The 27,211-nt window shown below is 36.6% G+C and overlaps 1 protein-coding gene across 1 annotated transcript in view; it reads right to left on the bottom strand.

Moving 5' to 3' along the window:
* LOC149225457 (uncharacterized) overlaps positions 1 to 26,682 on the bottom strand; it is a 46,706-nt gene extending 20,024 nt beyond the window's left edge. The window contains exon 1 of the mRNA XM_089379939.1: positions 26,488 to 26,682. Within this exon, the coding sequence (XP_089236065.1) occupies positions 26,488 to 26,682 (195 nt within the window). The remainder of the gene's footprint in view (positions 1 to 26,487) is intronic.
* Between the last annotated feature and the right edge of the window lie 529 nt (positions 26,683 to 27,211).

The following is a 27,211-nucleotide window of genomic DNA, read 5'->3' as shown; positions in this document are numbered from 1 at the left end:
TACATACTTGACATCGGTCAAGGTAATGCGAGCTCCATGCTCCCTCTGAAAAACAACTGTGCCTACACCTGAGACACTATAATTTTCATCATTACCCATCGCTATGAATATCTAGAGATCTTTCTCCTCCAAGCTACTGAACAAACTCTTGTCGCTAGTCATGTGGAAAGAAGCTCCACTGTCAAGAAACTAACCACTTCCCACCATGGATGAAACCATGCATGTGAACAGTGTGAAATCCAACTCGAACTGTGAGGCCAAAGCCTCACCTTCAGATCCTTCCATGAATCCCTTCTTGGATTTCCTCAGTGGAAAATTTGTAGCAAAATGGCCCACCTCATGACAACAAAAGCATCACACTTTCGATTTGTCAAACTTCTTCCCACCATGGGAAGAACTCGAATTGGAATGAGAATCCTTCTCCTTCCCCTTCTTCACCTTACTCGCTAAGGCACAGTTTTCTTCATCCTCCATGGATGAAGAACCATCTCTGGTGCTTCTTCTTATCTCCTCCTACATTAGATCCAACCAAAGTCATTCCCAATCTAGCAGTTTCTCTCTTCCATTAACCGAGTCCTAGTAGCTATGCCAGCTCTTAGGAAGACCAAGGAGTGCAAGATTCACCATGTCATCATCAGCTGTCGCGATCCCTACACTTCCAAGCTCATCTCTCCATGTGGTGAGCTTGTTCAAATACATAGAGATCGTGTCGCCCTTTTCACACTTAATTTTCTGAAGCTTTTCTTTCAATTCCAGCTTCCTCTGATCACTGCTATTTTGATATAGATCTTTCAATGTTTTCCACATTGAAAACGGTGTCTCCTTCCCATGGAGACTCAAGACTATGTGGTCTCGAACTCCCTCTAGAAGGATTCTCCTTGCTCTAGCCACACATTTCTTCCATTCAGCCAATTCAGTAGCACCAGTCAGCTTGGGGACTTCTTGATCAATGAAGTCCTTTAGACCATTATCCTCTATTACTTCTTCCATGTGATCCTTCCAGGCTATTTAATTTGAACTTCCATCAAGGGCATATTCGAGTCTTAAACCATTGAACGCCATAGGTGAAATAGAGATGTGATAAGAAATTGATTTCTATATTCAGGAATCACAAACTTCAACTTCTCCCTTCTTTTATATTGTTCTTCCTTGATCACCTTTGCTCCAATACCATGTAGAAATTCCCACCTGTAGCTCACCTGATAATGAAATATTCTAAAGCAAAATACTTGATCTACTTCTACAACCAATTTAGAAGAAGCTTAATCGAACATGAGAAAGATCAATAGAACACATATAACTGATAATAAGAGATCAATCACACATAACACAGAAGAAATATCCAAGGGAAAGCACCAACCTAAAACCCCAACTCTATAGTATCATACAAGTGGAAATATGTTTAGTATTACAAAAAGAATCAGCTCAAAATCTATCCCACTCTTTCTGCAATACCTCTATTGCTCATAGACAATCAAAGGCCTCTATCAAACCTTCTCCTCTGCTCTCCAAGCCTCCTATTTCTTTACACAATTTTCCTTGGGGTCTAGTGAAGCCACATGTGTGAATTTCCCTCTTCACACACTCACTAACCTCTGATCCAACTGCGCAATCCTGAAGGATATAAATCCTTCTCCATGGATGAGCTCTCTTTATAGGAAAAATCCATCCAACTGATAGTACATTGTCCCTCCTCTGATCTCAACTGGGTCTTTGTCTGAACTGACATGCATGAGTTATTCATGAGAGAATATTCAGTTATCTGAAGTGCAACACTTATATGCAAGCATGCATTAACTAACTGAACTCACATTAATTTGAACAAAATGTTTAAATCAATCTAACTGGACTTGACTCAGTTAACTGAGCCAACTAATTAAAACTCAAATTAGAACTCATCCTTATCTCTTTAACTGATGGATAAATTCTTCAATTAATAGAGAAACTGTTGCATGTCCTCACATAGACTTCATGTTTGATTTTTCACAACTAATTAACTCATGGAGAATTAATTAATTTATTTTCAAACAACTGTTAAGTTCAAATTTGAATTTTACTTCCTATGTTTAGTCCAGAGACTGACTAAAATAGGAATCCATATTAAACTGCTAAAAATAGAATGCTATTTTTAGCACTTCCATTTTTCATTCTCTATTGCTCAATCGAGCACTGGTACCCAAACTTCTATTTATAGCAGTGTTATTTTTAGAACTTCTATTTTTAGCATTTCTTGTTGCCATTTTCAACAATGTGGAGGTATAGGAATGCCCATAGTGGTTGGTTGAGGAAATGGAGGTTGTTTTGGTTGAGGCTACACCACAGGTTGAGGCTGAGGTTGTCCCAATAGGTTCACCACACTTGTACATGACAACTGCCTTAATTCTTGAGAATCAACATCAAAATAAATATAGACTCTTGGTTTCCTTTCCCCTCTCACACCCAGATGTTGGTTTCTATTAACTCCTCCTCTGCCCCTACCCCTATTTCTATTAAAAAATATCATATTGCAACAAATTCATTGTATTAATCACAAGTAGTGGAAGATATCATACCAATCATCAAGTTAAGCACAAAATTCCGAGTTTAAAACACCAAATAGGAAAAAAAGTTAAATGAGGAAATTGAACATCATATATCTATATATATATCTATATATATCTATATATATATATATATATATATATATATATATATATATATATATATATATATATATATATATATATATATATATTATCGGTCCAGGTGGTAACAAAGGATCGATTCAAATCATCTCGAATCTCAATGTAAGGAACAAATCCCTTATCGAAAATAAGCATATCCAGAAAGATACACTCGGACTAAAACTATTTAATCGAAGAACGTGACTAATAATTAGTGGATATGATATATGAGGATAGAAAGCATCAATTCCAAATTAATATAAAAGAGAGAACAAATTGCAGTAACGAGGCTAGACTAGACAGTCAAAAGAAATTCCAGTCAAAAGAACACACACATATACATATACATATACACATAAACATACACACACACACACACACACACACATATATATGTATATGTATATGTATATACACATATGTATATACATATACATATACATATATATATATCTATATATATATATAGATATAACCTTTAGAAAGTAAACTAGATAACCAGAAAGACTTAGACCCATAGTATAAATGATTGTATGGAATAGGGTATTGTAGCATAGATTTTGAGATGTATCATTGTATGAATGAGAAATTACATTTGTGCAGAGATAGCTCCTGCAACTTGTGCATCAGTGAAATGGCTCAACTTAAGAAAATTTGACAGAAATACTATGCACGACCTTTGTGTGGGTTTTTTCCCAAAGCCCTAAGACCTTAAGAGTTCTCACACGTGGTAGTATAGATTAGTTAAGGTTTGTTTAGGGTTTTAATAAAATTTCATAATAGTGAGAGTGACCATGCTCTTTAACTAGTGTCACAGGGTAATAATAAATGAATAGGCTCAATTGTTGATGAAAACAAAATGGTTTTAAGAAACATTGATTGTGTAATTGAGATTTCTAAACAGATTCCCCATGGAAGGTAACAATAACGATTGTGGGATTTTAATTTATTAAGTCACTAACTAAATAGAACATGCCAAGTTTATTATGGTAACCATGACCAACCATGATTAGGTCAATTTTTTATGCCAAATGTCGTGAACTACAATGATTTTGTGAGCATTATTAAGAACAAAAGAGTAAATCATGGTAATATCCTTGTCAGTTTCAACATTGTTTCTCTATTTACTAGAATACTCTTTAATGAGGCTATGTATATTGCGAAGGAGGTTACTAACCCTTAAACAACTAAGTTTAAGAAAAATGTGCATCTGATCAACATTTTTTAGCTTTTAAGGAGAATTATGTGAGAAAACCAACATTGTAGTAATGAGATCTCCTTTATCTCCTATATTCGCTAATCTTTTCATGGAGAAGTTTGACAAAAGATATTTTCAGACATGCCCCCCTGAAACCAATAAGATGAAAGAAATGTGTGGATGGCCCCATGGGAGTGAATAACTCAACAAAATCTTTGAACACTTTAATTTCTTTTCAAAATACATTAAATTCACCATGAAAAGAATCCCCTTCTTGGATGTGTTGATAATTAGGAACCATGATGGGTACCTTGACCACAAAGTATATAGAAAATGACCCATATAGATAATTATCTTCATGTGAAATCTCATCACCACCCTACTAAAAAATATTGGTGTTTTTAACACCTTAGCCATAAGAGCTATTAGAGTCTTTGACAAAGAGCACTTTAAGCATGAGAAATATCACATGACTAAGATCTTTAGGAGCACATGATTTAGAAAAAAAGGATTTTGGAAGTGCAATGAGGAGAGCCATGGAAAGGGAAAGGGGTGAGCTTTGATCTACAAACAATTCTAACTCCACCAAGATAACATACATTACATTCAAAGGGTCATCCAAAAGATTGCCAAGGTATTGAAAAGGAAGGAAATTAAGGCCTCTTTCAAATTCATGAAAACTACCAAGGTGGAAAATTAAATCACTACGTCGTCCACCAGGACTTGAAAGGAGGAATTGGTTTATCTTGCAGTGTTTACATAAGTGGATATCTATGACCAAGTGTGTTTCTCTCCATCGAAAGAAGGTTACACCATCACTACGTCATCCACCAGGCATTGGAAGGAGGAATTTTTCTGTCTTGTAGTGTTTACATCAGTGGAGATCTCTGACCAAGTTCATTGCTCTCCATTGAAACAAGGTTACACCATCACTATGCCATCCACCAATACCTCACTATGGATTCTTGAAGGTCCATAATAGGTCACATTTGTACATTTTTAGGAGATACAATTTTATGGGTATTGAGATTACAAAAGGTGGTGGTTATTTCTACTACAGAGGCTGAGTATATTTCAACTATTGAAGGATTCAAGGAAATGATTTGGATGAGGAGGTTCTTGGAAGAATTGAGCTTGTAGCAAGAAAAATATGTAATAAAATGTGATAGCTAAAGTGCCATGGTATCATGTGATGGTTTCATGTATGGTATGGTGTATGACATCATGTCCGCCAAGAGCATGACGTACACATATACCAAACAGAGTTGGGAAAATGTGCGAGGTGAACGGTGCCAGAAAAAGGTTGGGTCTTCAGAGGTCAGACGAGTCCGTAGATGGAGTGGCCAAAACAGTACTGACACAGTACTCTCAAGTTGTAGAAAATAACCTATAGCCTGGGAAAAATTGCTCACTGATGAGATTAGTCACAAAGATAAAATTTTAAATGCATCGACGATTTGACGTTAAACCTAGAACCAAGAAACCCATGTTCTACCGTACATAATACAACTATCCACAAATTTTCCAGGTTAACTGAACTTATAAATATTCATGTAACTAAAGCATTAAATACTTGGATGTTTTTTAATACTTGTAAATTATAGCATGAGAATATGCTTGAGTGTTGGTATGCTTTGGAATAACTCATAAAATTGGTCATGGCTAAGAGTATATGGAGCTTCTAGCATTGATATTTTCTAACTAGTAACACTAGATTCTTGGACGGAAATAAAATATTGTAGAGAAGGAGATTCTTTTCTTGGGGTTGTGTAGTCTAAAAGGGAAATAGAGCTAGGAGTTGAGATTTTGATGGGACTATTGAGTAATTTTGAAGGTTAAAGGGGGAAAGAGAGATAGGAGTTGAGATTTTCATGGGACTAGTTGAGTAATTGTGTAATTATGACTAATGTGTATATGTGTGAAGAAAGAAATATTAAGGGTTGATTTCATATGAGAGATAGAGTTGGCCTAAGCATCCATCCTTTTGATATCATAGCCTTAGATTTAGGGTGAATTTTTGTAGAGAGTGAATGTGCAAAAGAGCCTATGCTTATGTGGAAAGTATTACTTCTACATTCAGTTGGTGAATAGCCTTGGACATAAAAGAATGTCCACCCTTGGAAGATTTGGAAGTTTTCGTAGGGGGAACGATACCAAGACTGCAATATGCATTGGATGATGATTTGACCAGGGAATATAGAAGATAAGGATGGCTTGGATGAGATTCATTAGAAGTCTCAGAAAGGGAAGTAGAGAGAGGATCATCAGGGATAACAGGGAAGGTGCCAAGAAGGTGGGAAGAGAGTATACAGTGGGGAAAATAAGAGGGGGGAGACAAATGCAGATGATATGATGCAATGTGATAAAGAATCTGAAAATATAGTATTAGAAACAAAAGGATGAAATTGAGTGAGAGGAGAGGATAGATTACCTGAAGTTAGACAAGCAGCAGTTGCTGTACGTGATTTGGTGACGAGAGGTGAGGGAGGCCAAAGAGGTCCTGAGCTCGTACCATGCTGTTGGGCTTTGGATCTTGGAGGACGACCGATAGCTTTTGTAGGTAGCTTATCTTGAGATCCAAATGGAACGTATGTTGCAATATCATCAGTCTGTGAATCAGTAGGAGGTCTGGAGATGATCAATGGACATTACTTATACAAGTGACCAACCTTATGGAATCGTCAACACCTGAAATGTACTCCTTCATAATCTAGGATCTATAGACGGGAGGTGTTCCTCCACTAAATATTTAGGCTAGCCTCCAAACCTTCATGAGTATCAAGATGGACCAATATGCACATCATAGCCATGTTTCCAGTGACAATGTAGGATTTGTCATAGTCCAAATAAGTCCCGAGCGCATTCCCAATGTGCTTGAATATGTCCTCGGACCATACGTGAAGAGGGAGAACAGGTAGATGAACCCAGATAGGACCAACCCCCAATTGTTCACGCTCTAGGTCGAATAGAGGGCTCCATCTCTTAAGCAGAATCAACGTCAGTTCAATGTGCCAGAATTTAGATGGTACCCATGGTACATATTCAGAGCATTGAAAGCAGAGGGAAAACCATCCATGGGATAAGGTAACCACCAAAGGTAATTATTCAAGTACCTGACCCCAAATTTCCATGATCCATTGCCTGAGACGAGCTGAGTTGTAGGAGCAACCCCGAACCTGTCTGACTAGAATTATGTTTGCAGTGTTCATAACATCACCCATTTGAAGGCCATCGCTGAAGGTTAATGAGATATTTTTGTGTCCCTCCTTGATGCACTTATATTTCTTCACTGTCTGGGACGCTATACCAGAAGGTAGGTGGGAGGGGGCTACAGAAGATGTGCCAAGATCTTCGCAAACCCTAGTCTTGGCGCCTAAATCAGTAGGCGGCAAGGTAGATCCTTCAAAGCAACCTGATGAAAGGGGAAAGGATGCCAAATGGGGAAAGGTATGGTCAGATTCCGATGGAAGAGAGCAGTGAGGGTCCATATCTGGAGGGTTAGAAGGATAGGAAGCCATAGAGGAAGGGATACACGGGTGTTCCGGCAGACAAGATGTAACGGTCGGGTTCAGACAGGAGGCTAGAAACTGTAGGGAAGCCAAAGAAGGGGGTAAGTAGTCAAAAATCGATAGGAAGAATGAGGTGTCCAGTGAGCCAGAACCCGACAGAGAGGTTGATGAAGGACTGGCAGATGACGAGCAGTTATGAGATGGAAAGCTAGGGTTGAGAAAACCAGGCACCGAGAAAACCCTAGGGTCACCCGCTAGTGTAGAAGGGAGTTGCAGAGGAATCAAAGAAGTCAAGACAACCATGTGAGGTGGAGAGACTGTCCAGATAGGCACGAAATCATAGGGATCCTCGGAGTAGTCCACCAGATCATCCTCCATCTCAGCTGACCAATAACGACAGAAGATCTACAAGATATTTGGGCCAGCTGACAGTTGCCAATATTCATAAAAGTGTTTGTCAAAGGGGTCCCCAGGTGCCAGTGGATGGGGCGGTGACCATCAGGTAGCAGCAGTCACCGAAGACAAGAGGAGAGACCCTTAACCAAACTCGCTAGAGGAGGAAACCCTAGCCAAGAGCAGATGGAGGTCGAAAAAATGCAGTCATAGAGCCATCAATTGGAGTCTAATCAAAGGAAGCCAAAGAGTTAGCTCAAAGGAGAATCCTATTCAGAACCATCGTACATGGGTAAAATTTATCCCAAATAAAAATGTAATACTTACAAGTGACCGCAATTAACAAGCTCCTTCAGCTCGATAGGAAATTCTCCACCGATGGTATTGTTGGACAAATCAAATAAGTAGAGACTCGTAAGATTACTCAAAGATGGAGGAATACTTCCCGATAAATCATTTGAATTCATGTCCCTACCAAAATCAACAATGATTCATGATGTCACAAAGTGTACTTGTTCATAAAAACAAGGGTTTTTTGGAGTATTTTCTTACAGAGTAACCAGTCTCTGTAGTTTACCCAACTCCTTCAGAATGCACCTAGAAAACCTACAACTTGTCAATATTCTAAGATGAGCTAAAAATTAGTCCATTATAAAGTATTCAAACAAAAATACCAACGATTGAATTACAAGGTTCAAAATGCTTACAACGTGTGAAGGTATTGCAAATCTCCCAAAGTACTTGGAATCAGTCCTGTCAGGCCTGGATTGTATGACAGATCCCTGCAATGATGACTTCATTCAGTCAATCTACTTATTATACCCTCTTATTTACCATGCAAACCCAAGAGGGTTTTTGTTAATATTATTCTAATTTCATCTAAAGAAGGAAGATGCTTTGTATAGAGGGTAGCACTGCAAGATCCATCCCCACTACATTGTATGTTCAAATGTTGGATAAAATTTACACAGTGCATTGACTGCATTAAAAATAAATATTATTACACCCAAGTAAACAAATCTCCAATATACATGGGGGAGTTCAAACAAATGAACTCTACTTCGCAACCTCAATATTCATTGGAGAAATGGGTTTGGATGGTATCAACTCTATGGTACCCTTGTGATTTCTTCATCAATCAACTTACAGAACTTGTAGTGCTGAAAGCCACCCAATTTCAATCGACAGTTTTCCATTGAGATTCATTGAATATAGAGTCCTGTAAAATTTTATCCATGGAAATATTTAATCAGAAGAAACTCCCAACGTTTTCTATAGATCTCAAGAAATTTCCATGAACGACATGGATAATCATTTAGAATACGAGATGTTGTCATGATTTGAAACCAAGAAGCACAAAATACTTACAAATAAGTTATTTGGTTACCGATGCAAGAAACACCATCCCATTTTAAACCACACGGATCTCAGCCTTTCCATGTGGATAGTGTATTTCCCAATTGTTTTTGTATCGACAACAGTGTGTCCACTGAACACATTGAAATGCATAATTTCCCACTTACATCAACATTAACACTGTTAAATATTTTCATAAATAAATGTACTTATTAGGTTCTCATTGACCAATATCGATAGAGCTCACCATCGTCGGTGTGTGTAAATCCTACAGTAAACACAAAAGAAGAATGCAAAGGCATGACACGGAGGAGAAAAACATATGCAAAGAGACGAGACATGGCTAACGCAGATACCAGTGAAACAAAAACATGAAACATAAATGCATCAGATATCATCTATATGTTTTGAGCTTTATGTCATGTGATAATATGTTGGGGTTAATTTCCACATCTTTCCAACCAACATCAGTTTTCATTATATGGGAAATATGATGGTGGGATGGTATGTCGTGATGATGGCTCCCTCTCAGTGTAGTTGATTGTTGTAAAGTCTTGATTAGACTCCTTAATGGTAGACACTGGAGTTTTTCTCACTACAAGTTTCACGCCAAACTTACTATTAGAAAGAACACTTAATGATGTAGGTGTGTAGGTGTCTAGATTATTTTCTTTGACAAAGGGTTTAAGAGGCAATCTTAGCTACCATCTAAGTGTTGGGAGTGAGTTGCATCATCCAACACAAATAATTTTTAATAACTTCATAGTTATAATCATGGATACATTACTAGAGTTGAATTATTTATTTGTACATTAATAAAAGAATGTATCTTACTCACTGTAAATTTCAATACAACCCCCATTTGACCAACTCTAATTTTAACTGGTCCTCCCTACTTATCTATATCCAAACTTTTGCCTCTAAAAATCCCCTAGCCATGATCTCATGTTTGCCTTTGTGGATTCCCTCACTCGGTTCTAAATCAGAATGAGAGGAACAAACATATATGGATTTATATATACATACAAATAACAGGTAAATTGGTTTTAAATTTTCTCTAGTGATTTCTAGCATACTAATGTTAGATGATCCAAAAATCAAATATTATCTTAGGTTATAAAGTTAGAATAAAATAATTATTAATATAATATTTTAAATTAATAATTATTAACCTAGAATATTTAATTTAGAATTAGAATATTGTTGTAAAAGATATGACTCTACAAATGTGTTGTATCTTAGGCTCTAATTTAGGAGAATTGTTAGTAAGTTGTTTAAATAGCATTTATTGTAAATGAACACTTGTTATTTTATAAGTGATCCATAATTGGAGGTAGTTAGGACATTGAGCTTATAAATAGCTCATTGCAAGAGTGTTTGGATGTTCTGGTGTAAACTCTTGCAAAATTCCAGATGTAATTTACTTTCTTATTAATAAAATTACGTGTCTGAGGACACTTCTGCATTATTGTGGTATCGGAGCTCCAATAATGTTGCAGTTGATGTGAGGAGGAGATTCCAACTCTACAAGCACATGGAAAACTCCATTAATTTGGTCAATTAATATTTGGTATCTAATTTTTTTCAGGAAAAGAAATTTGATTATCGATTTTAGAATATTTATGGCTTGATGAAATAGTTTTTTTTTTAAATCTGAAAATCAAGATATTATAGCGTCTGGATCAAAATATTTCTAACCTTCCAGGGAATTTTTTTATTCCTTTTCCTTCTTCCTGCTCTCTTTTCTCTTACATTTTTTTTTATGTACACCAACACTCACTATCAATATGAAAGTGACCACTGCAAGACTTTCAACTAAAGTCTTTGTGAGGAAAAACCTCAGTTTATCCTTTTTCGAATTTGACGAGAGATATAGGTAGCGGTTCCCAGTGTATCTGCCACAGATCAAATGAATTTGTAATATCTCTCATACTGGCCTAAAACTCTCAGAACCTGTGCGTGAAGATAATTTTGCGTCTGAAGAACCGTTGTACGCATTTTCAATGTGCCAACTTTAAACTGCCATTGCAGGCACATGGGATCTCCATGTTCTTCTCCTCGTCTTCCTCTTGGTAGATGTTGCATTCACCCAATTCAAACACATCAACAACATCTTCTCTGAAAGTTGAAGAGAAACAGGCGAAGACCTTCTTTGATCCAAAGCTTGAAATCTATGATGCGGCTTCCAAGATTAAGATTATCAAGGAAGAAGGTCGGCGCACATTGACATCGAAGGTTCTAGAGACATGTTTTGTAGATGTCACTAAAAGATTACATACAAGCTTCTGGAGACGCGAGGGATGGTTCCACATAATTTACTAAAACGTCTTACCCTGGTTCGAAGGCACCGCCTTATTTAAATACTATTTCTCCCTCTTCATGTGACACATCAAAGCTACAAATATTTGGAATTTAAAGCAATTTGATTTATTGAACGTTTTTTACTCCAAAAGAAGGAAAGATTTTATGATACCAGAGATTCGTGCAAGGAAGGCATTTAGGACATTTACTGGTTTGTCATGGAGTAGAATTTTTCATGCAGTTTGCGCAGGCTGACAGGAATAAGTCCCTTCAATTCTCTTTCAAAAGACCTCTTCACTCAGAATCAAAATAAAAATCAAAACAAAAAGTTATTTGCAACTTCTTTGATGACAAGAATCTTAATCCTCTTTGTCATTGGTTACTTCTACATTTTGGATTGGTGTCATTTGTGATCAAAGTTGAGAAAGTAAAGTTTTTTAAATCACTCTTATAAAGTGATTTTAATTTTGTAATTAAATGGAGAGATAAGGTATATATTTTTATGTAATGTTTTATTATTATTGGAGTAATAAGGATTTTGTAATATTTGTGGAGTAATAAGGTCATTTGTAATTTTTGGAGTAATAAGGAGATTTTATTTGTAATTTTTTTTATTTTGGAGAGATAAGAGTGACATTGTAACTCAAAGTAATTTTTTGCTTTGAGGGGGGGCTAGAGTGCATTTTGCATAAAACGTTGCAAGGATTGTAAATCAGTCAAATTTTGAAAGATTTAATTGTAAAGTTTTAAGAGAAATTGACTAAAGCCAAGTACAAGGCTCAGTCAATTTTCTCCTCCAACGACTATATGCGGGTCAAGGCCAAGCCCCAATAGATCGTTTTTTTTTTTGGCGTAGTGTGTTGCATGTTGTGTTGCCCATCTTGATATTTTTTCTGAGCCCAATTCTTAGTGTGAAGCTTCAACACTACAATGTCAAAGTTGATTAATTTGTTTTCTGATTCCGACAAACTTGAAGGCAAAAAATCTTACAAAACATGGCAATGCCACATCGAAAGTACTCTCATTTATAATGAACTTTGGCATGATATATGTGATGATGATATTAAGCCAAATAAACCCATGGATGCAACTACACTATCAAAATTGGAAGTTAAGAATGCCAAAGAATTAGCTCTCATTAAATCTTCTGTTAATGATGAAATGTATGTCCATATAGCAAATGCTACAGATGCATGGTCTGCTTTGAGAATTTTTAAAGATTTCTTTGATACTCAACCTGAATTAAAAAAAGTTAATCTACAATTAAAATTGTTGCAACAAAAATTGACTGAAGGAGGTGATGTCATTGAATACATCTCCAGACTTAAGAATATTAAGCAAGAAATCATTAATGTTGGTTTTTAGGCAGTAGATGATATTTTTTTGGTCACAATTTTAATTGTTGGACTTCCTTCTTCCTACACACCTTTTTTGGAAACTCTACAATTAACTGGAAAGTTAGAGAAGCTAAAGTTTGATGAGCTCTATGAAATGTTGACCAAACATGATAAAACCTTTGGGAAGAAAAAGAAAGTTGGTGAAGATGTATTTTTCACAGAGGCCAGCACTAGTAAATCATCAACTGACAGTTCTAGAAACAAAGGAAGAGGAAATTTCAATCAGAATCAAGCAACACATAATGTACAAAGTCGTGGTCGAAGCCAAAGAAGAGGAAACAACTTTAACAGTGGCAACGGTTCAGGCAGGAGTAATTTTCAAGGCAGAGGAAACTCTCAAGGAAGAGGCTATTTTCAAGGAAGAGGAAATAATCAAGGTAGAGGACAACCTCAAAATAGAAGTCAAAGCAGAGGCAGAGGACAACCTCGAGGAAGAGGAAGAGACTTAAGTCAAATTGTGTGTCTAAGATGTAACAAAGTTGGACATTATTCTGAAGATTGTCAAACTTCTATTGATAAAATACCCAAGTTTCATTAGCACTCAGCACAATTTGCAAATGATCAAAATGATGATGGTTCAAAATATGTCTTTACTTCTTCGTCGAAATTACAACTTTCCTCCTATCTTAAAAGTGATTATGAAGACGCTTGGATCTTGGATTTAGGAGCAAATCAGCACATGACTTAATGACGAGACTTCTTTTCGAATTTTCAAGATTGCCAACTTAATTCCATCTTTCTTGCAGATGATACAAAACATACTCATGGAAAAGGTGCAATTAAAGTTTCTCTCCCTAGCATTGGAGAAAAAATGATTTCAAATGTATGGTATGTACCAAACCTTTAAGAAGAATTTGTTATCTTTAGTCATGATTCAACAAGCTGGACATCAAGTAATTAAGGAAGATGGTTTAGTTAATATTAATTCGGTCAAACAGAGCTTTCAAACTATGATGACATGTTATGAATATGGAAAATTGTTAAGGATGAAAGGGACAGTTATTCCAATGCATTTTGACTTTGCAGGGGCAGTGACTACAAGAATTTCACCTATAATATTGTGGCATGTAAGATATGGACATTTAAATTTTGAAAGTATTTCTCAGTTGAAAAAACAAGGGATGGTTAAGGGAATTCCAACTTTAAAAAAGGAAAATGCAAAAATGTGAATCTTGCATTTATGGAAAACAAAATCAAGAAAGTTTTCCAACAAGTTCATGGCACGAAAACAGGCTACTGCAACTAGTTCACAGTGATGTTTGTGGACCACTACAAAGTTGATTAGGTGGTTGCAAGTATTTCTTACTGTTCATTGATGATTTCAGTAGAATGACTTGGGTTTATTTCTTGAAGCAAAAGTCAGAAGCATTTGAAAAGTTTAAAATTTTTCACCAACTTGTTGAAAATGAAGTCAAAGAAAAGATAGGCACTCTCACGACAAATAATGGGGGAGAATTCACTTCAAATGAATTCAAAAATTATTGCAACGATAATGGCATAAGAAGACATCTTACAAATGTTTACACTGCACAGCAAAATGGAGTAGTAGAAAGAATGAATTGCACCTTGTTAGGAATGGTGAGATCTATGTTAACTTTCAAAAAGTTAAGTCCAATATATTGGGCAGAAGCAATTCATATAACTGTATACTTAAGAAACAGATCTCCAACTACTTCTTTAGATAGAATCACACCTTATGAAGCTTGGTTTGGTTTCAAACCTCGAGTTGAACATCTTAGAGCTTTTGGATCAGTATGTTATGCCTTAGTTCCAAAATAAAAAAGAGCTAAGCTTGACTCAAGAAGTTTGAAATGCACAATGATTGGATATTCTGATGAGAAGAAAGGGTACCGTCTTTTGACCAATGGAAAATTTATTGTGAGCAAGGATGTAATTTTTGATGAAACAGAGAGTAAGAGTGCTAAAGAAATAGAAAGTCTTCTTCAAAAGATAGAAACTAAAGGCAGTCAAAGAAAAGGAAATATGCAAAGTCAACCAAATTCACCAAATTGGTATGAACTTGATTTTCCTTCATCTGAAGATGATTCATCCAGTCCATCTACTTGAACAACACCATCTGGATCTTCTAGCCATGATTTTCCACCTCTAGAATATTCAAATGATCGACAAACATCAGTTTACATTAATTCCCTTTACAATGATGGTGACTTTTCAGAATGTCAAACAAGTGAGCATCAACTACCAAAATGGGCAGTTCAACTTTTGAAAGATGTAAGGCCTAATGAGTAGAATAAAACAGGAACAAGGAAGTCACATAGAAGTGAAGGAGATTTTGCCTTGATAGCAAATGATTTTACTGAACCTTCCACATACAATGAAGTGGTAAAACATAAAGAATGGAAACAGGGTATGATTGAAGAATATCGAGTAGTAATTGATAACAACACTTGGAAACTTGTTGATTGTCCTCAAAATGTTAAACCCATAGGATGTAAATGGGTTTATAGAGTTAAGTACAATCAAAATGGAGAACTTGAAAATTATAAAGCAAGACTTGTGGCTAAAGGTTTTGCATAACAAGAAGGCATTGACTATGAGGAAACTTTTGCTCCTACAGCTAAATGGAGCACCATTCGATTAACACTTGCATTGGCCGCTCAGAAAGGCTGAAAAGTTCATCATATGGATGTAAAAAGTGCTTTTCTCAATGGGGATTCACAGGAAGAAGTATATATGACACAACCACCAAGTTTTGAAATTTAAGGGCAGGAACATAAAGTTTGCAAATTGATCAAGGCTTTTTATGGGTTAAAACAAGCTCCCCAAGCTTGGTATGCCAAAATGGATGAATACCTTAGGAAAGTTGGTTTTCAACAAAGTGAATCTGATGATACTTTGAATGTGCGACAATAGGGTAAATATCTGGTGATTATTGTTATGTATGTAGATGATTTGATCATTACTGGAAATGATGATGATCATATTGCACAGGTGAAAACGGAGTTACCTGCAGGTTTTAAGATGACAGATTTGGGATTACTTCACTACTATCTTGGAGTTGAAGTCTTCCAACGTCCACATCATATTTTCATTTCTCAGAGGAAGTATGCAGCAGAGGCTCTTCAACAATTTGGAATGTAGGATTGCGAGCCCGTTCTTACCCCCATGGAGCAAAACTTGAAACTCTCAAAATTTGAAGGGGGGGAATTGTGGACAGCACTACTTATAAACAGTTGATTGGCAGATTGATTTATTTGACCAACACTCACCCTGATCTATCTTATGCAGTCGGTATTCTTTCATGTTTTATGCAGGAACCACGAGATAGCCACTGGAATAAAACCAAAAGAGTTCTTTGATATATCCAAGGAACAAAAGATTTTGGTATTCTTTATAAAAAGACTAAAAGCTTTGTACTTGGTTGTTTTTTAGATGCCGACTTTGCTGGAAGTATTGATGATCGAGCATCAACATTAGGTTATTTAATGAGCATGGGGTCAGCAGCAGTGTCTTGGAGTTGTAAGAAACAAGCTACTGTGGCCACTTCTTCAGTAGAAGCAGAGTACATTTCAGCATGGGAAGCAGCAGGTGAAATTGTTTAGTTGCGCAGAATTTTGCAGGACTTAAGAATTTCTCAGGCAGAAGCTACATCATTATTCATTGACAACCATTCAGCCATTAATCTTGCCAAGAACCCAGTTTTTCATTCAAAGACAAAGCATGTGGACACCAAGTATCATCATATCAGATCTCTCATTGCCAAGGATGTCCTCAAGCCAATTTATTGTCCTTCAGAATATCAGATCTCCGACACTTTTACGAAACCTCTTGGAAAAATAAAATTTACTAAGTTTAGGGATGAACTTGGTATATATTGTAATGTATCTTTGGATCATGGGGGGAATGTTAGATGATCCAAAAATAAAATATTATCATAGGTTATAAATTTAGAACAAAATATTTATTAATTTAATATTTTAAATTAATAATTATTAATCTAGAATATTTAATTATTAAATGTAGACATTTAGAATTAGAATATTGTTGTAAAAGATATAACTCTACAAATGTGTCGTATCTTAGGCTCTAATTTAGGAGAATTGTTAGTGAGTTGTTTAAATAGCTTTTATTGTAAATGGACACTTGTTATTTTATAAGAGATCCATAATTAGAGGTAGTTAGGACATTGAGCTTATAAATAGCTCATTGCAAGAGTGTTTTGTTGTTCGGGTGTAAACTCTTGCAAAATTCCAAATGTAATTTACTTTCTTATTAATAACATTACATGTCTGAGGACACTTCTGCCATTAATTAATTTTTTCTTTTATGTATGCATGTATAGTAATGATCTACAAGATGAGAAAGTTACACTTCAAAAAAAATTATCCAGGGAACAAGGCACTGGTTGGCAGCGTATGGCTTAGTGAGAAAGGCTCTCAACTCAAAAGTCATATGGTCGTTGGGTTTAAAAAATCTTCATCACTTCTTATTGACCCACTAGCAAGGGAAGCATCAAGATCAATTTCAAAAGAAGACTATGGTAGTAGATTCTGTAGAGAAAATATATTAATTGAATTTCACTTAAGTTGTCAATAAACACCCTTTCAACAAAGAAACTAGTGTTGTAAGTGCTAAGATATATACTATTTGATTTGAAGTACTTCTAGAACATATATATCCTAGTTTATAAAACATTAATTTCTTTTTTTTCGGGTGCATAATGTTTACCTTTCTTATGGACCATGAAAAGCATGTTGAAGGCACCTTATTTTGGAAGGTGCTCACATTAATTGTCCACATTATTGGGTATCACTTAAGCTAGGAAATGTGCAATGAAAAATGACCTATACATTGCCATGGATATTTCACTAGAATAATTCATCACAACAAATCTTGTATTATGCTAAAATATTTTACTATTTAGGTTTACTTCTTTTGATAGATTTATTATTACTATCTTATTGCTAAAAATTTTAAAATATGATATATTTTGAAAGAAGATAGATTATCCTAAAATTGTGGTGAATACATAACCAAGTGATGATTAATATGGAGCAACAATGAGATTTTGGTAGATCCTAAGGGTTGGGTCAATAGGTATTATGACCATCATGTAGGCTCAATATAGTATCATTCAAGGACAATATACATCGACTTTAAACAAAAGTACCCACACGTTTCCCATGTAAAGTATTAATGTATTAACATGAGGCTTAGGCATCACTGGTGAAGCTACCAACAACATGGAGATGAAAGATTGGATGAATAGATGATTAATAAGCTACCTCCTAGCTTTCATGACGAGGACTCATCTAGAGTTTTTAGAGATCTTTGTCTTCTATATAAAAATGGAATGGAGACATGAAATTTGCAATTGAAACTAAAAACTTATTTGTGCTTAATGTCAAGCAAGCAAAGCTAATGTCAATGTCATTGCTAAGGTAGCAATAACATAGGTTATTGGAGAAACATTTTTTTGAGATGATACAAATTAAAACAACAAAAGGAGAGGATACAAAATTTCATGAATCAAGACTCTTAGTATAAATTTTTCAAACATAATGTGACTGAATTTGTCCTTTACTTTCACAATTTGAGGAATCAATTGTGTCACTTATCATTGAATTCTTTAACGGTCAAATAAAAATTAGAAGGTGGAATTTCATAAGTGGTGAGAAAGATTCAAGATTTAGATGACATCATCGCATGGTAAGAGCAATACAATTTTATCCCAACCAATGTACACTCTTTTCTACAAAGTGAAATATATTGGTTTTCCACCAACATTTATTAAACCTTATTTATGAAATGCATTTGAAGACATTGAGTCACTATGGAAAGATCATGATGAGCACATAGTTGAGGCCATGGAAATGATTGAGTTAGATAAAATCACTGCTAGAAGATAATGGCCTCAAGGAATTCATTGATCAAAATATTTGTAAGCCTCCAACATTAGAAGCTCAAGATCTGGCTGAATGGAAAATGTGTGTGGCAAAGGTGAGGCATATTATACTTGAGGGAGTTCAAGATCACATTGTCTCCAGTCTCCATGGCAAGGAAACTCTATACTCAGTGTGGAAAGAATTGACAAACCTGTTCTAGAATAGTAGTGACCATAGGATGCTGGAACTGAAGGACAAACTCAGAAATATCAAGATGGAGAAGGGCAACTCAATTATTAAATACTTGACCAAGTTCACTCATTTTCGTGATGAGCTTGGAAGTGTTGGGATTACTGTTGCTAAGGATGATATGGTGAGCCTATCTCTTCTAGGAGTCCCTAAGAGTTGGCATAGTTATCAGGACTTTGTCAATGGGAGGGAGAAGCTCGTAAATTGGGAACAACTATGGTCAGATTTGGTGCAAGGAGAGATTCGAAGGAACACCAGAGATGGATCCTCATCAAAGACTGATGATGAGGAAAATTGTGCCTTAGCGGGTAAGGAAAATAAAGGGAAGGGGAAGGCGTCCCATTCCAAATCAGATTCTTGTCATGGGCAAGAAGAAGGACATGTCGAAAGTCAAGTTCTTTCATTGTCACAAATTGGGACATTTTTCTACAAATTTCCCACTCAAGAAGTCCAAGAAGAAGTCCTCAAGAGGAGCGGTAGGTGAGGCTCTTGCCTCACAATTAGAATTGGACTTTACCCTCATCACATACATAGTGTCATCGATGATGGTTGGTGTATGGTACCTATATAATTCAACTTATTTCCACATGACTAATAACAAGGAGCTCTTTAGTGACTTGGAGGAGAAGGATCTCCATATGAATATCAAGATGGGTGATGAGGGGAGATATAGTGCTATGAGGTTGGGTACAGTTACCTTTCAAAGGGAGTCAAGTGCTTCCCTAACTTTGCAAGATGTTATGTATGTTCTTGGTTTGAAGAATAAAGGTGTTCCTAGAGGTTATGATGTGATATTTAGTAAGGGAAAGGCGTTCCTTCATCACATAGCCATGGGATAGGTAAAGAGGATAGGGATTCAAGTGAAGAATATCTACAAGTTGGAGGTAGAAGATTGTGCTGCCTTGAGCACGAAATAAGAGAAGATGCAGAGCCTAGACATTGGTGAGTTGTGGCATAGAAAGTTGGGTCACCTGCATCATGGAGCTTTGAAAATCATGCAACAAATTTCTATCAATCTTCCCAAAGGTACACTAAAGAAAGTTGACACATGCAAAGGGTGTACTTTGGGAAAATTCACCAAAGCTTCCTTTCACAACAAAGATAGTCGAGCATAGGAGATCCTAGTTCGAGTTGATTCAGATGTGTGTGTATTATTCTCGAAAATATCCATAGCCAAACACAGGTATTATGTTATATTTTTGATGATTTTTCTCATAAATGTTGGATATTTTTCACGCAGAAGAAAGATTAAACGTTTGAAAAGTTTTGTGAATTTAAAGCATTAGTCGAGAAAGATACTAACAAGAAGGTTCAATCTCTCTGGAGTGATAATGGTGGAGAGTATGTGTCAAATTAATTTAAAAACTTATGTGTGGAAGAAGGTATTAAATGAGAGGTCACAACACCTCATAACCCATAGGAAAATGGGGTGACTCAAAGGAAGAGTAAAATCATTGTAGGGGCAACACGAGAAATGTTGCATGATCAGGGCCTACCACTACACTTGTCGGCTAAGGCATGTAACACAACTATTTATTTGCATAACAAAAGCCCTCATCAGATTCTTGGAATGAGTACACTAGAGGAGGCTTTCTCAAGGAAGAAACCAGATGTGGGCTGCTTCAAGATTTTTGGGCCATCGATATATTTCCATGTGACCAAAGATGCATGGAAGAAGGTTGAGCAAACAACAGAGTTGGGGATATTTGTGGGGTACATAGATACACCTCACAACTATTAGGCATACCTGTCGACCAACAAGATGATAGTGGTTCGTAGGGATGTCAAATTCAATGAAGATAAGGCCATCATATGTTCCATTGAGAGGGAGCTTTAGCTACATGCAGTTGAGGAGATTTTACCCCCTAAGGAGGAGCCTCATATTGATATGGAGCAGCCACATAGAGAGGATTCGGGAATGGAGACACCCACTCAAAAAAATCTTCCAGAGATGGGAGAAAGAACACTAGAGAGGCTAACAAGTTATTACAGTATGCGAGAGAGAATGTGGGAGCACCCACATAACAACGTAGGCAGAGGAGGTCAACTAAGAGGTACACTGGATACATGGCTCTTATGAGTGGATGCTTTGAGGAAAAGCCATCTTATTTTGAGGAGGCAATGCAACAACCATTTTGGGTTGATGCCATGGTTAAGGAGTATGACTCCATTGTCAGGAACAGTGTTTAGGATATGGTCCCAAGACTGGAAAACAAGTAAGTGGTGAGTTCCCGATGGCTTTACAAGGTAAAGCAAGTAGTGGATGGTAGTGTGGGGAAACATAAGGCCATGTTTGTGGCCGGAGTCTTTTCTCAGGTAGAGGGGATTGATTATGATGAGACCTTTGTTCCTATTGCAAGGTACTCATCAATCACATCCATTTTGGCATTATCAATGCAGATGGGTTGGAAGATACATCAGATGGATGTAAATACATCCTTCCATAATGGAATGATTAAGGAAGAGGTGTACATTGAGTAACTTGAAGGTTTTGAGACCTTTGACTATGATTCGCATGTTTGTAGACTCAAGCGAGCATTGTATGGGCTGAGGCAAGCACCCCGTGCTTGGTACAATAGGATCGAGAGCTACTTCACTGGGTTGGGCTTCACCAAAAGTGAACTAGATGAGAAGATCTACCATATTGTGGTGGAAGGTAAATTGTTGATTATTGTTTTATATGTCGATGATTTGATTCTCACAGGTGATGAGAAGCTGATCAAGTCTTGCAAAGAGTAACTTGCAAGAGATTTCAAAATTAAGGACTTGGGGCTTATGCATTACTTTATGGGCATCGAAGTATGGCAAGATGATGGGGAATTTATTGTGTATTAGGGCAAGTATGCCAACGAGATACTAAAAAGGTTCCACATGGAGAGAAATAAACCCATGGAGACTCCTCTAATAGGTAACTAGAGGAAGGAGGATGCTGCTTTGGGTGAAGTAGTGGAAGCTATTGTTTACAGGTAGCTTGTGGGTTCACTCATTTATTTTGTGAACACACGACCAGACATGTGATATTTAGTTAACTAACTTAGTCAAGAAATCGTTAGGTCTACCAAGATGTATTGGAAGGCGACCAAGCATGTGTTGAGATACCTTAGAGGCACTACTCAGTATGGATTGTAGTATAGACAGATACAGGGAGTGAAGCTTCAAGACTTCACAAATGCAGATTGGGAAGGGAGTCCATCTGAAAGGAAGAGCACATCAGGAGGGATCTTCAGTATTGGGTCAACAATTATTTCTTGGTATAGCAAGAAACAAAAATCAGTTGCACTCAGTTCAGTAGAGGCAGAGTACATGGATGCTTGTCAAGTAGCTTGTCAGGTCATCTAGATGAGGAAGATTTTGGCTGGTTTTCTTGTCAGCAGATGGATCCAACAGTGAGTTACTCTAATAATTAGAGTTGTATCAAACTCTCTGAAAATCCAGTTTTTCATGATCAGTCCAAGAATATTGATATCTGACATCATCATCTTCGAGATTGTGTACAGAGGCAGATTATGTTGTTGGACTATATTCCCGCATAGGAGCAGGATGATGACATTCTGACAAAGGCATTTCCAATATGTAAATTCAAGTTTCATAGAGGTAGGATCAGGGTAGCTGATAATCCCTTTCTTGTTGAGAGGGAGTGTTAAAAATAGCAATAAGAAATTCCAATTTAATTTGTCCTTGAAATAAATTGTGAATTAAAATTGAATTATATTCTCATAGAAACTTGTAAATAGTTAATTAAGTTAAATTGACTTAATTGACTTCGAAATTTTGATTTGGGAGTCTGTCTAGATTCATGTAAGTGTCATCCCTAAATTTTAGGGGTCCAGGTTGAGTTTATTGGAGTTGTAATTAGATAACTCGGTCTAACTGAGTTACATTAAAAGTTCAACTAGCTCTAATTGTTGGAGGAACTAGTAGAGGTCTAGTAGTGAGTGAGTTCACCAGTGCATCCTCAGTGATGCTCTAGTTAATTGAACATTCACTCATAAATAAATCATGCATGTCAATTCAGAGGAAAACCTGGTTGATACTAGAGTGCAGGGACAATGTACTATCAATTGTATATTTTTTTGAATTTTACATATGGTGCATGCAATCAGTTGAGGACCTAAGTTTGGATTGTGCAGTTATAGAAGAAGGATTTCCCTTTAAATATGGGTTGATTCCTCTAGGAATTGCGCAAGGAATTAGGGTCTTGGTAGGTAATAGAATTGGCTAAGTGTTGGCTTGAGCTAGCTTGTGAGGCAAAGAGTGAGATCATACTTGTGCTAGGATTGTTCTAGTGTGAACAAGAATTGTATTTTCTACTCAGATCTTTTGATATTTTTGAGAAGTTTCTTTCCCCAGAGAAATATTGCATTGTGTGTGATTGATAATATTCATCGTTTGATTATCATTTCATCGATCATTATTTGTTTATGCTGTAAAGAGTAGAGTATATTCTTGTCTTATGTTTTAGTACATCACATGAGCTATTGAATCTATAAGTAAATATCTACACCAAGTACCAATGTGTGCCAAGTGCTAATGTATGTTAATGCATGCCAAAGTGTTCCAGGGCATGCTAGGGGCTACAGGGCATGCCAACACATGCTAGGAGAGTTCTATGCTATGATAGGGTCTGCAAACATGTGCTTGGGTGTCCTATTCATCGTAAGATGTTCTAGGTACAAAGATGTTCCAAGAAATGAGAGGTTTCAAGGAATGTTAGTGTGTGCCAAACATGTTAAGGTGTGAAAAGAGTGTTGAGGAGTGCTACGTCTCTCTCATTAATAGAATTGACAGAGCCTTATTATGTACTAAATAATATAGTTCCTACACACACTAGTGGAACTTTATCAAAAGGAAATTTGTTAGATAATAAACCTAATAGAGATGACTCATGTGTTAACTCATAGGAAAATTATATTCTCATTACTTGAGGGAAATGATACACACTAATTACTTCTTAACAAATTGGCTGACTCTAACCACTATGGCCTTAAACACAATGAAAAATACTCCACAATAATGGTCTTAAATCATTATATTTTGACAAAAAATATAGTAGCATGCACATCGTGTCATGAAAAACCCATTGGAATGATCAATGATGACTACAAGTTTTTGACCGTCACCAAAAGTAACCAAAAAGAGCATTAGTGAGGGTCAATCAAAGATCATCACTAGAAGTGCCACCAAAGAGAGAATTGGTGACAGTACTTTAACAACCCTCACCAAAAGTATCACTAAAAAGGGCATTGGTGACAAACATTAAAGGACCATCACTATATGCACTTACAACAACCCTTTTTTAAGGACCATCAACATATGCAACATTGGTGATGAACCTTAAAGGTCTGTCATAGGCATGACCCTCACCAATGACCTTTTTTGTTGTAATGGATATGGCTATCTTTTTTTCATCTTTTCCCCTTTCCACTCCTTCTTTAGTGCCTTAGATTCATCCTAGTGCTCCTTTTTTTTCGACCCACTTGACTTCCCTTTCTTCTATCCTATGTTTTGCATGTATTGTTCTCGCACAAAATCCTCATCCAACGATATTGGCTTCAACAACATCACTTTATTTCACATATGGATATGTAGACCCCCTAGGTACTTGAGGAGTACATTTGGGTTCTTTCGGGAGGTACTCAGCATTATGGCCATATTTCTGAACTCTACGAGGTACTCCTGTACACTTTTCTCTTGTTTCTTCCTGAAATAATTCCACCGAATCCACTAGTCCTCTGCATACCCGACAGGGTAAAATTGTGACTTTATGAGGGTTTTGAAATCCTACCTCTTAGTCACTAGAGGATCTCCCTCCATCATCAAGGCCTCCATCTAGTTTTCCCACTAGGTTTGGGCATGGCCTACAAATTTCAACTATGAAAATAAAATATTTTGTTCTTCCTCTATGTAATGTAGACTGAAATAAACTTCTAATTGTTGCAACCAATCATTGAGATTCAAAGCATCAATCTCACCTTGATACAACTTGATGTTAACTTTGTCTTCCATTTTGAACAAGGTCTATGAATGGTTCATGGCACTCAAATTGGGTTGATATTTTTCAAGTTCTTTCTTCGTCTCCTTCTATATTTCTTCCCGATTTCCTAATATCCCCTCTGATCGAACCTCTACATTAGAACCCCCATATTCTTTGACTATAACTCTTTCAAATATTAACTAGATTTACACTATTTAATCTTCTAAAGTCTTCTTCATCATGATCATGTGGCTATTCCATTCTCCATGAATAATAAGGGCTAAAATTCCATCCTCTTAAATTATGGTGGTCAAAACATCAATGTAAACTTCTACGTGGCATAATTTTTGCATAAGGATTCAAATTAAAGCGATTCTTGTGCCATTGGAAAGGAATTTATATGTGGAATAAGAGAAACAGTGGTAGGATAAAGCGACAAACTTTTACCCCCCAGAAAACACCATTTTTTGCCTCAAAATTCTCATGTATAAGGTTTTAGACCCCAAGCTATCGAATTGAGTCTCACCAGTCTATACTAGTGCTTCTTCACCATCACATGACTAGTTCACATAGTCAAGGTGAAACTCCAAACTGACTCAACCCAGGCATGCATGCCAAAACATTCTCTCTCTAAATAGAGATCAAAGCAACTCTCTTAGATATCTGAGCAGGTTTCTCAGATATCCGAGCAACTCTCTCAAAGATCCAAGAAATTCTCTCAGATATCTGAGTAGGATGTTGGGAGGCTACAAATAAGCCTCTAGAACTATTTCCTAATTCTAGTCAATGTACTTAACATAGGAAAAGCATCCCTAATTTTGGTCACAGTACATGATACAAGAGGATTTCTATTCATCAGATCATTCTTCCTAATTCTGGTCAAATTGACACGAGGACAATATCCCTAATTCTGTATACATGGTATTTCTAATATAAAGTTAAATAGAATCAATAAAATCTTTATCAAGGTCGTGGTCAATACCCTTGACCTACATCAACAACATCATCAATATGTACCATAACCCACGTTATCTCTCCAAACGAATGGTACTTACTCAACTAATCACCATGATCTGGTTGGCATCTCACCTCATGGTACTTTTATTAGTTTAGAGTTTCCATCCCCCATGATGAAACCTTAGGGAAACCCATGTCCCAAATCCAAACGCTTCACTCTAAGCCATGATGTTGAAAAGGAACCCACTCAATTGATTCTTTAGGCCTTAGGGACCATTCCCTTTAGAATGTTTGTCCCTCATGCTATCTTACCAAGGCACCCACTCTATTGAGTTCCCGGGCCTTAGGGACCATTCTTTATAGAATGTTCGTCCCTCATGCTATCTTACTAAGTCACCCACTCTATTTAGTGTGAGAGCCCGAGGGACCATTCATTCTAGAATGTTTGTCGCTCATACTATCTTACCAAGGCACCCACTCTATTGAGTGTATAGGCCTTAGGGACCATTCTTTCTAGAATTTTTGTCCCTCATGCTATCTTACCAAGGCACCCACTCTATTGAGTGTTTGGGCCTCAGGGACCATTGTTTCTAGAATGTTTGTCCCTCTCTAGGAGTTTAGGCCATGCTCCTGTTGTCACTAACAGTTTGAGCCATGCCCCTATTATCACCAATAATGTGATCCATGTTGGACCTTTCGTCACCAACAGTCTGAGCCATGCTTCCATTTTCACCAATAGTTTGAGTCATCTTTCTATTGTCACCAATATTCCAATCCATTCTCTTATTGTCACCAAAAGTTTGAACGATTCTCATGTTTTCACTAACATTTTGAGCCATGCTTCTATTGTCACTAACAGTTTGACTCATGCTCTTGTTGTCACTACAATTCGAGCCATGCTCCTGTTCTCATCAACACTCTAAGCCATGCTCCTATTGTCACCAATAGTCCAAACCATGCTTTTGTTGTTACTAACAGTTCAAGCCATGCTCATGTTATCACTAATAATCTGAGCCATTCTCCCATTATCCATCCATCAATACTCCCTCAAATGGATAGAGAATTTATCCATTAATCAAATTTTGTCTCCGAAGTATACAAACATCACATGAGACAAAGGTTTTGTGAGAAATGTTTGCCATATGTTCATCAATGAAGATATACTAGAGCCTCACGACTCACTTCTGTATCATATCACAAATATAGTGGTAATTTATCTCAATATGCTTCAACGTACCATGCAACTTCAACTACCACAAAATATCATGGCTGATTCCAACACTTGCTCAAACATTTTGGCAAGCAATTTCCAGAGCCAAATTGATTCACAAGAAACTGCATAGGCTACCATGTATTTCTCTTCAACAG

The sequence above is a fragment of the Pinus tabuliformis genome, chromosome J (genome assembly GCF_031772625.1).
Source record: "Pinus tabuliformis cultivar Carrire ecotype Pingquan chromosome J, CPIR1, whole genome shotgun sequence".
Lineage (NCBI taxonomy): Eukaryota > Viridiplantae > Streptophyta > Pinopsida > Pinales > Pinaceae > Pinus > Pinus tabuliformis.
Note: the sequence above shows the minus strand (reverse complement) of the source record. Positions and strands in the feature narration are given on the sequence as shown.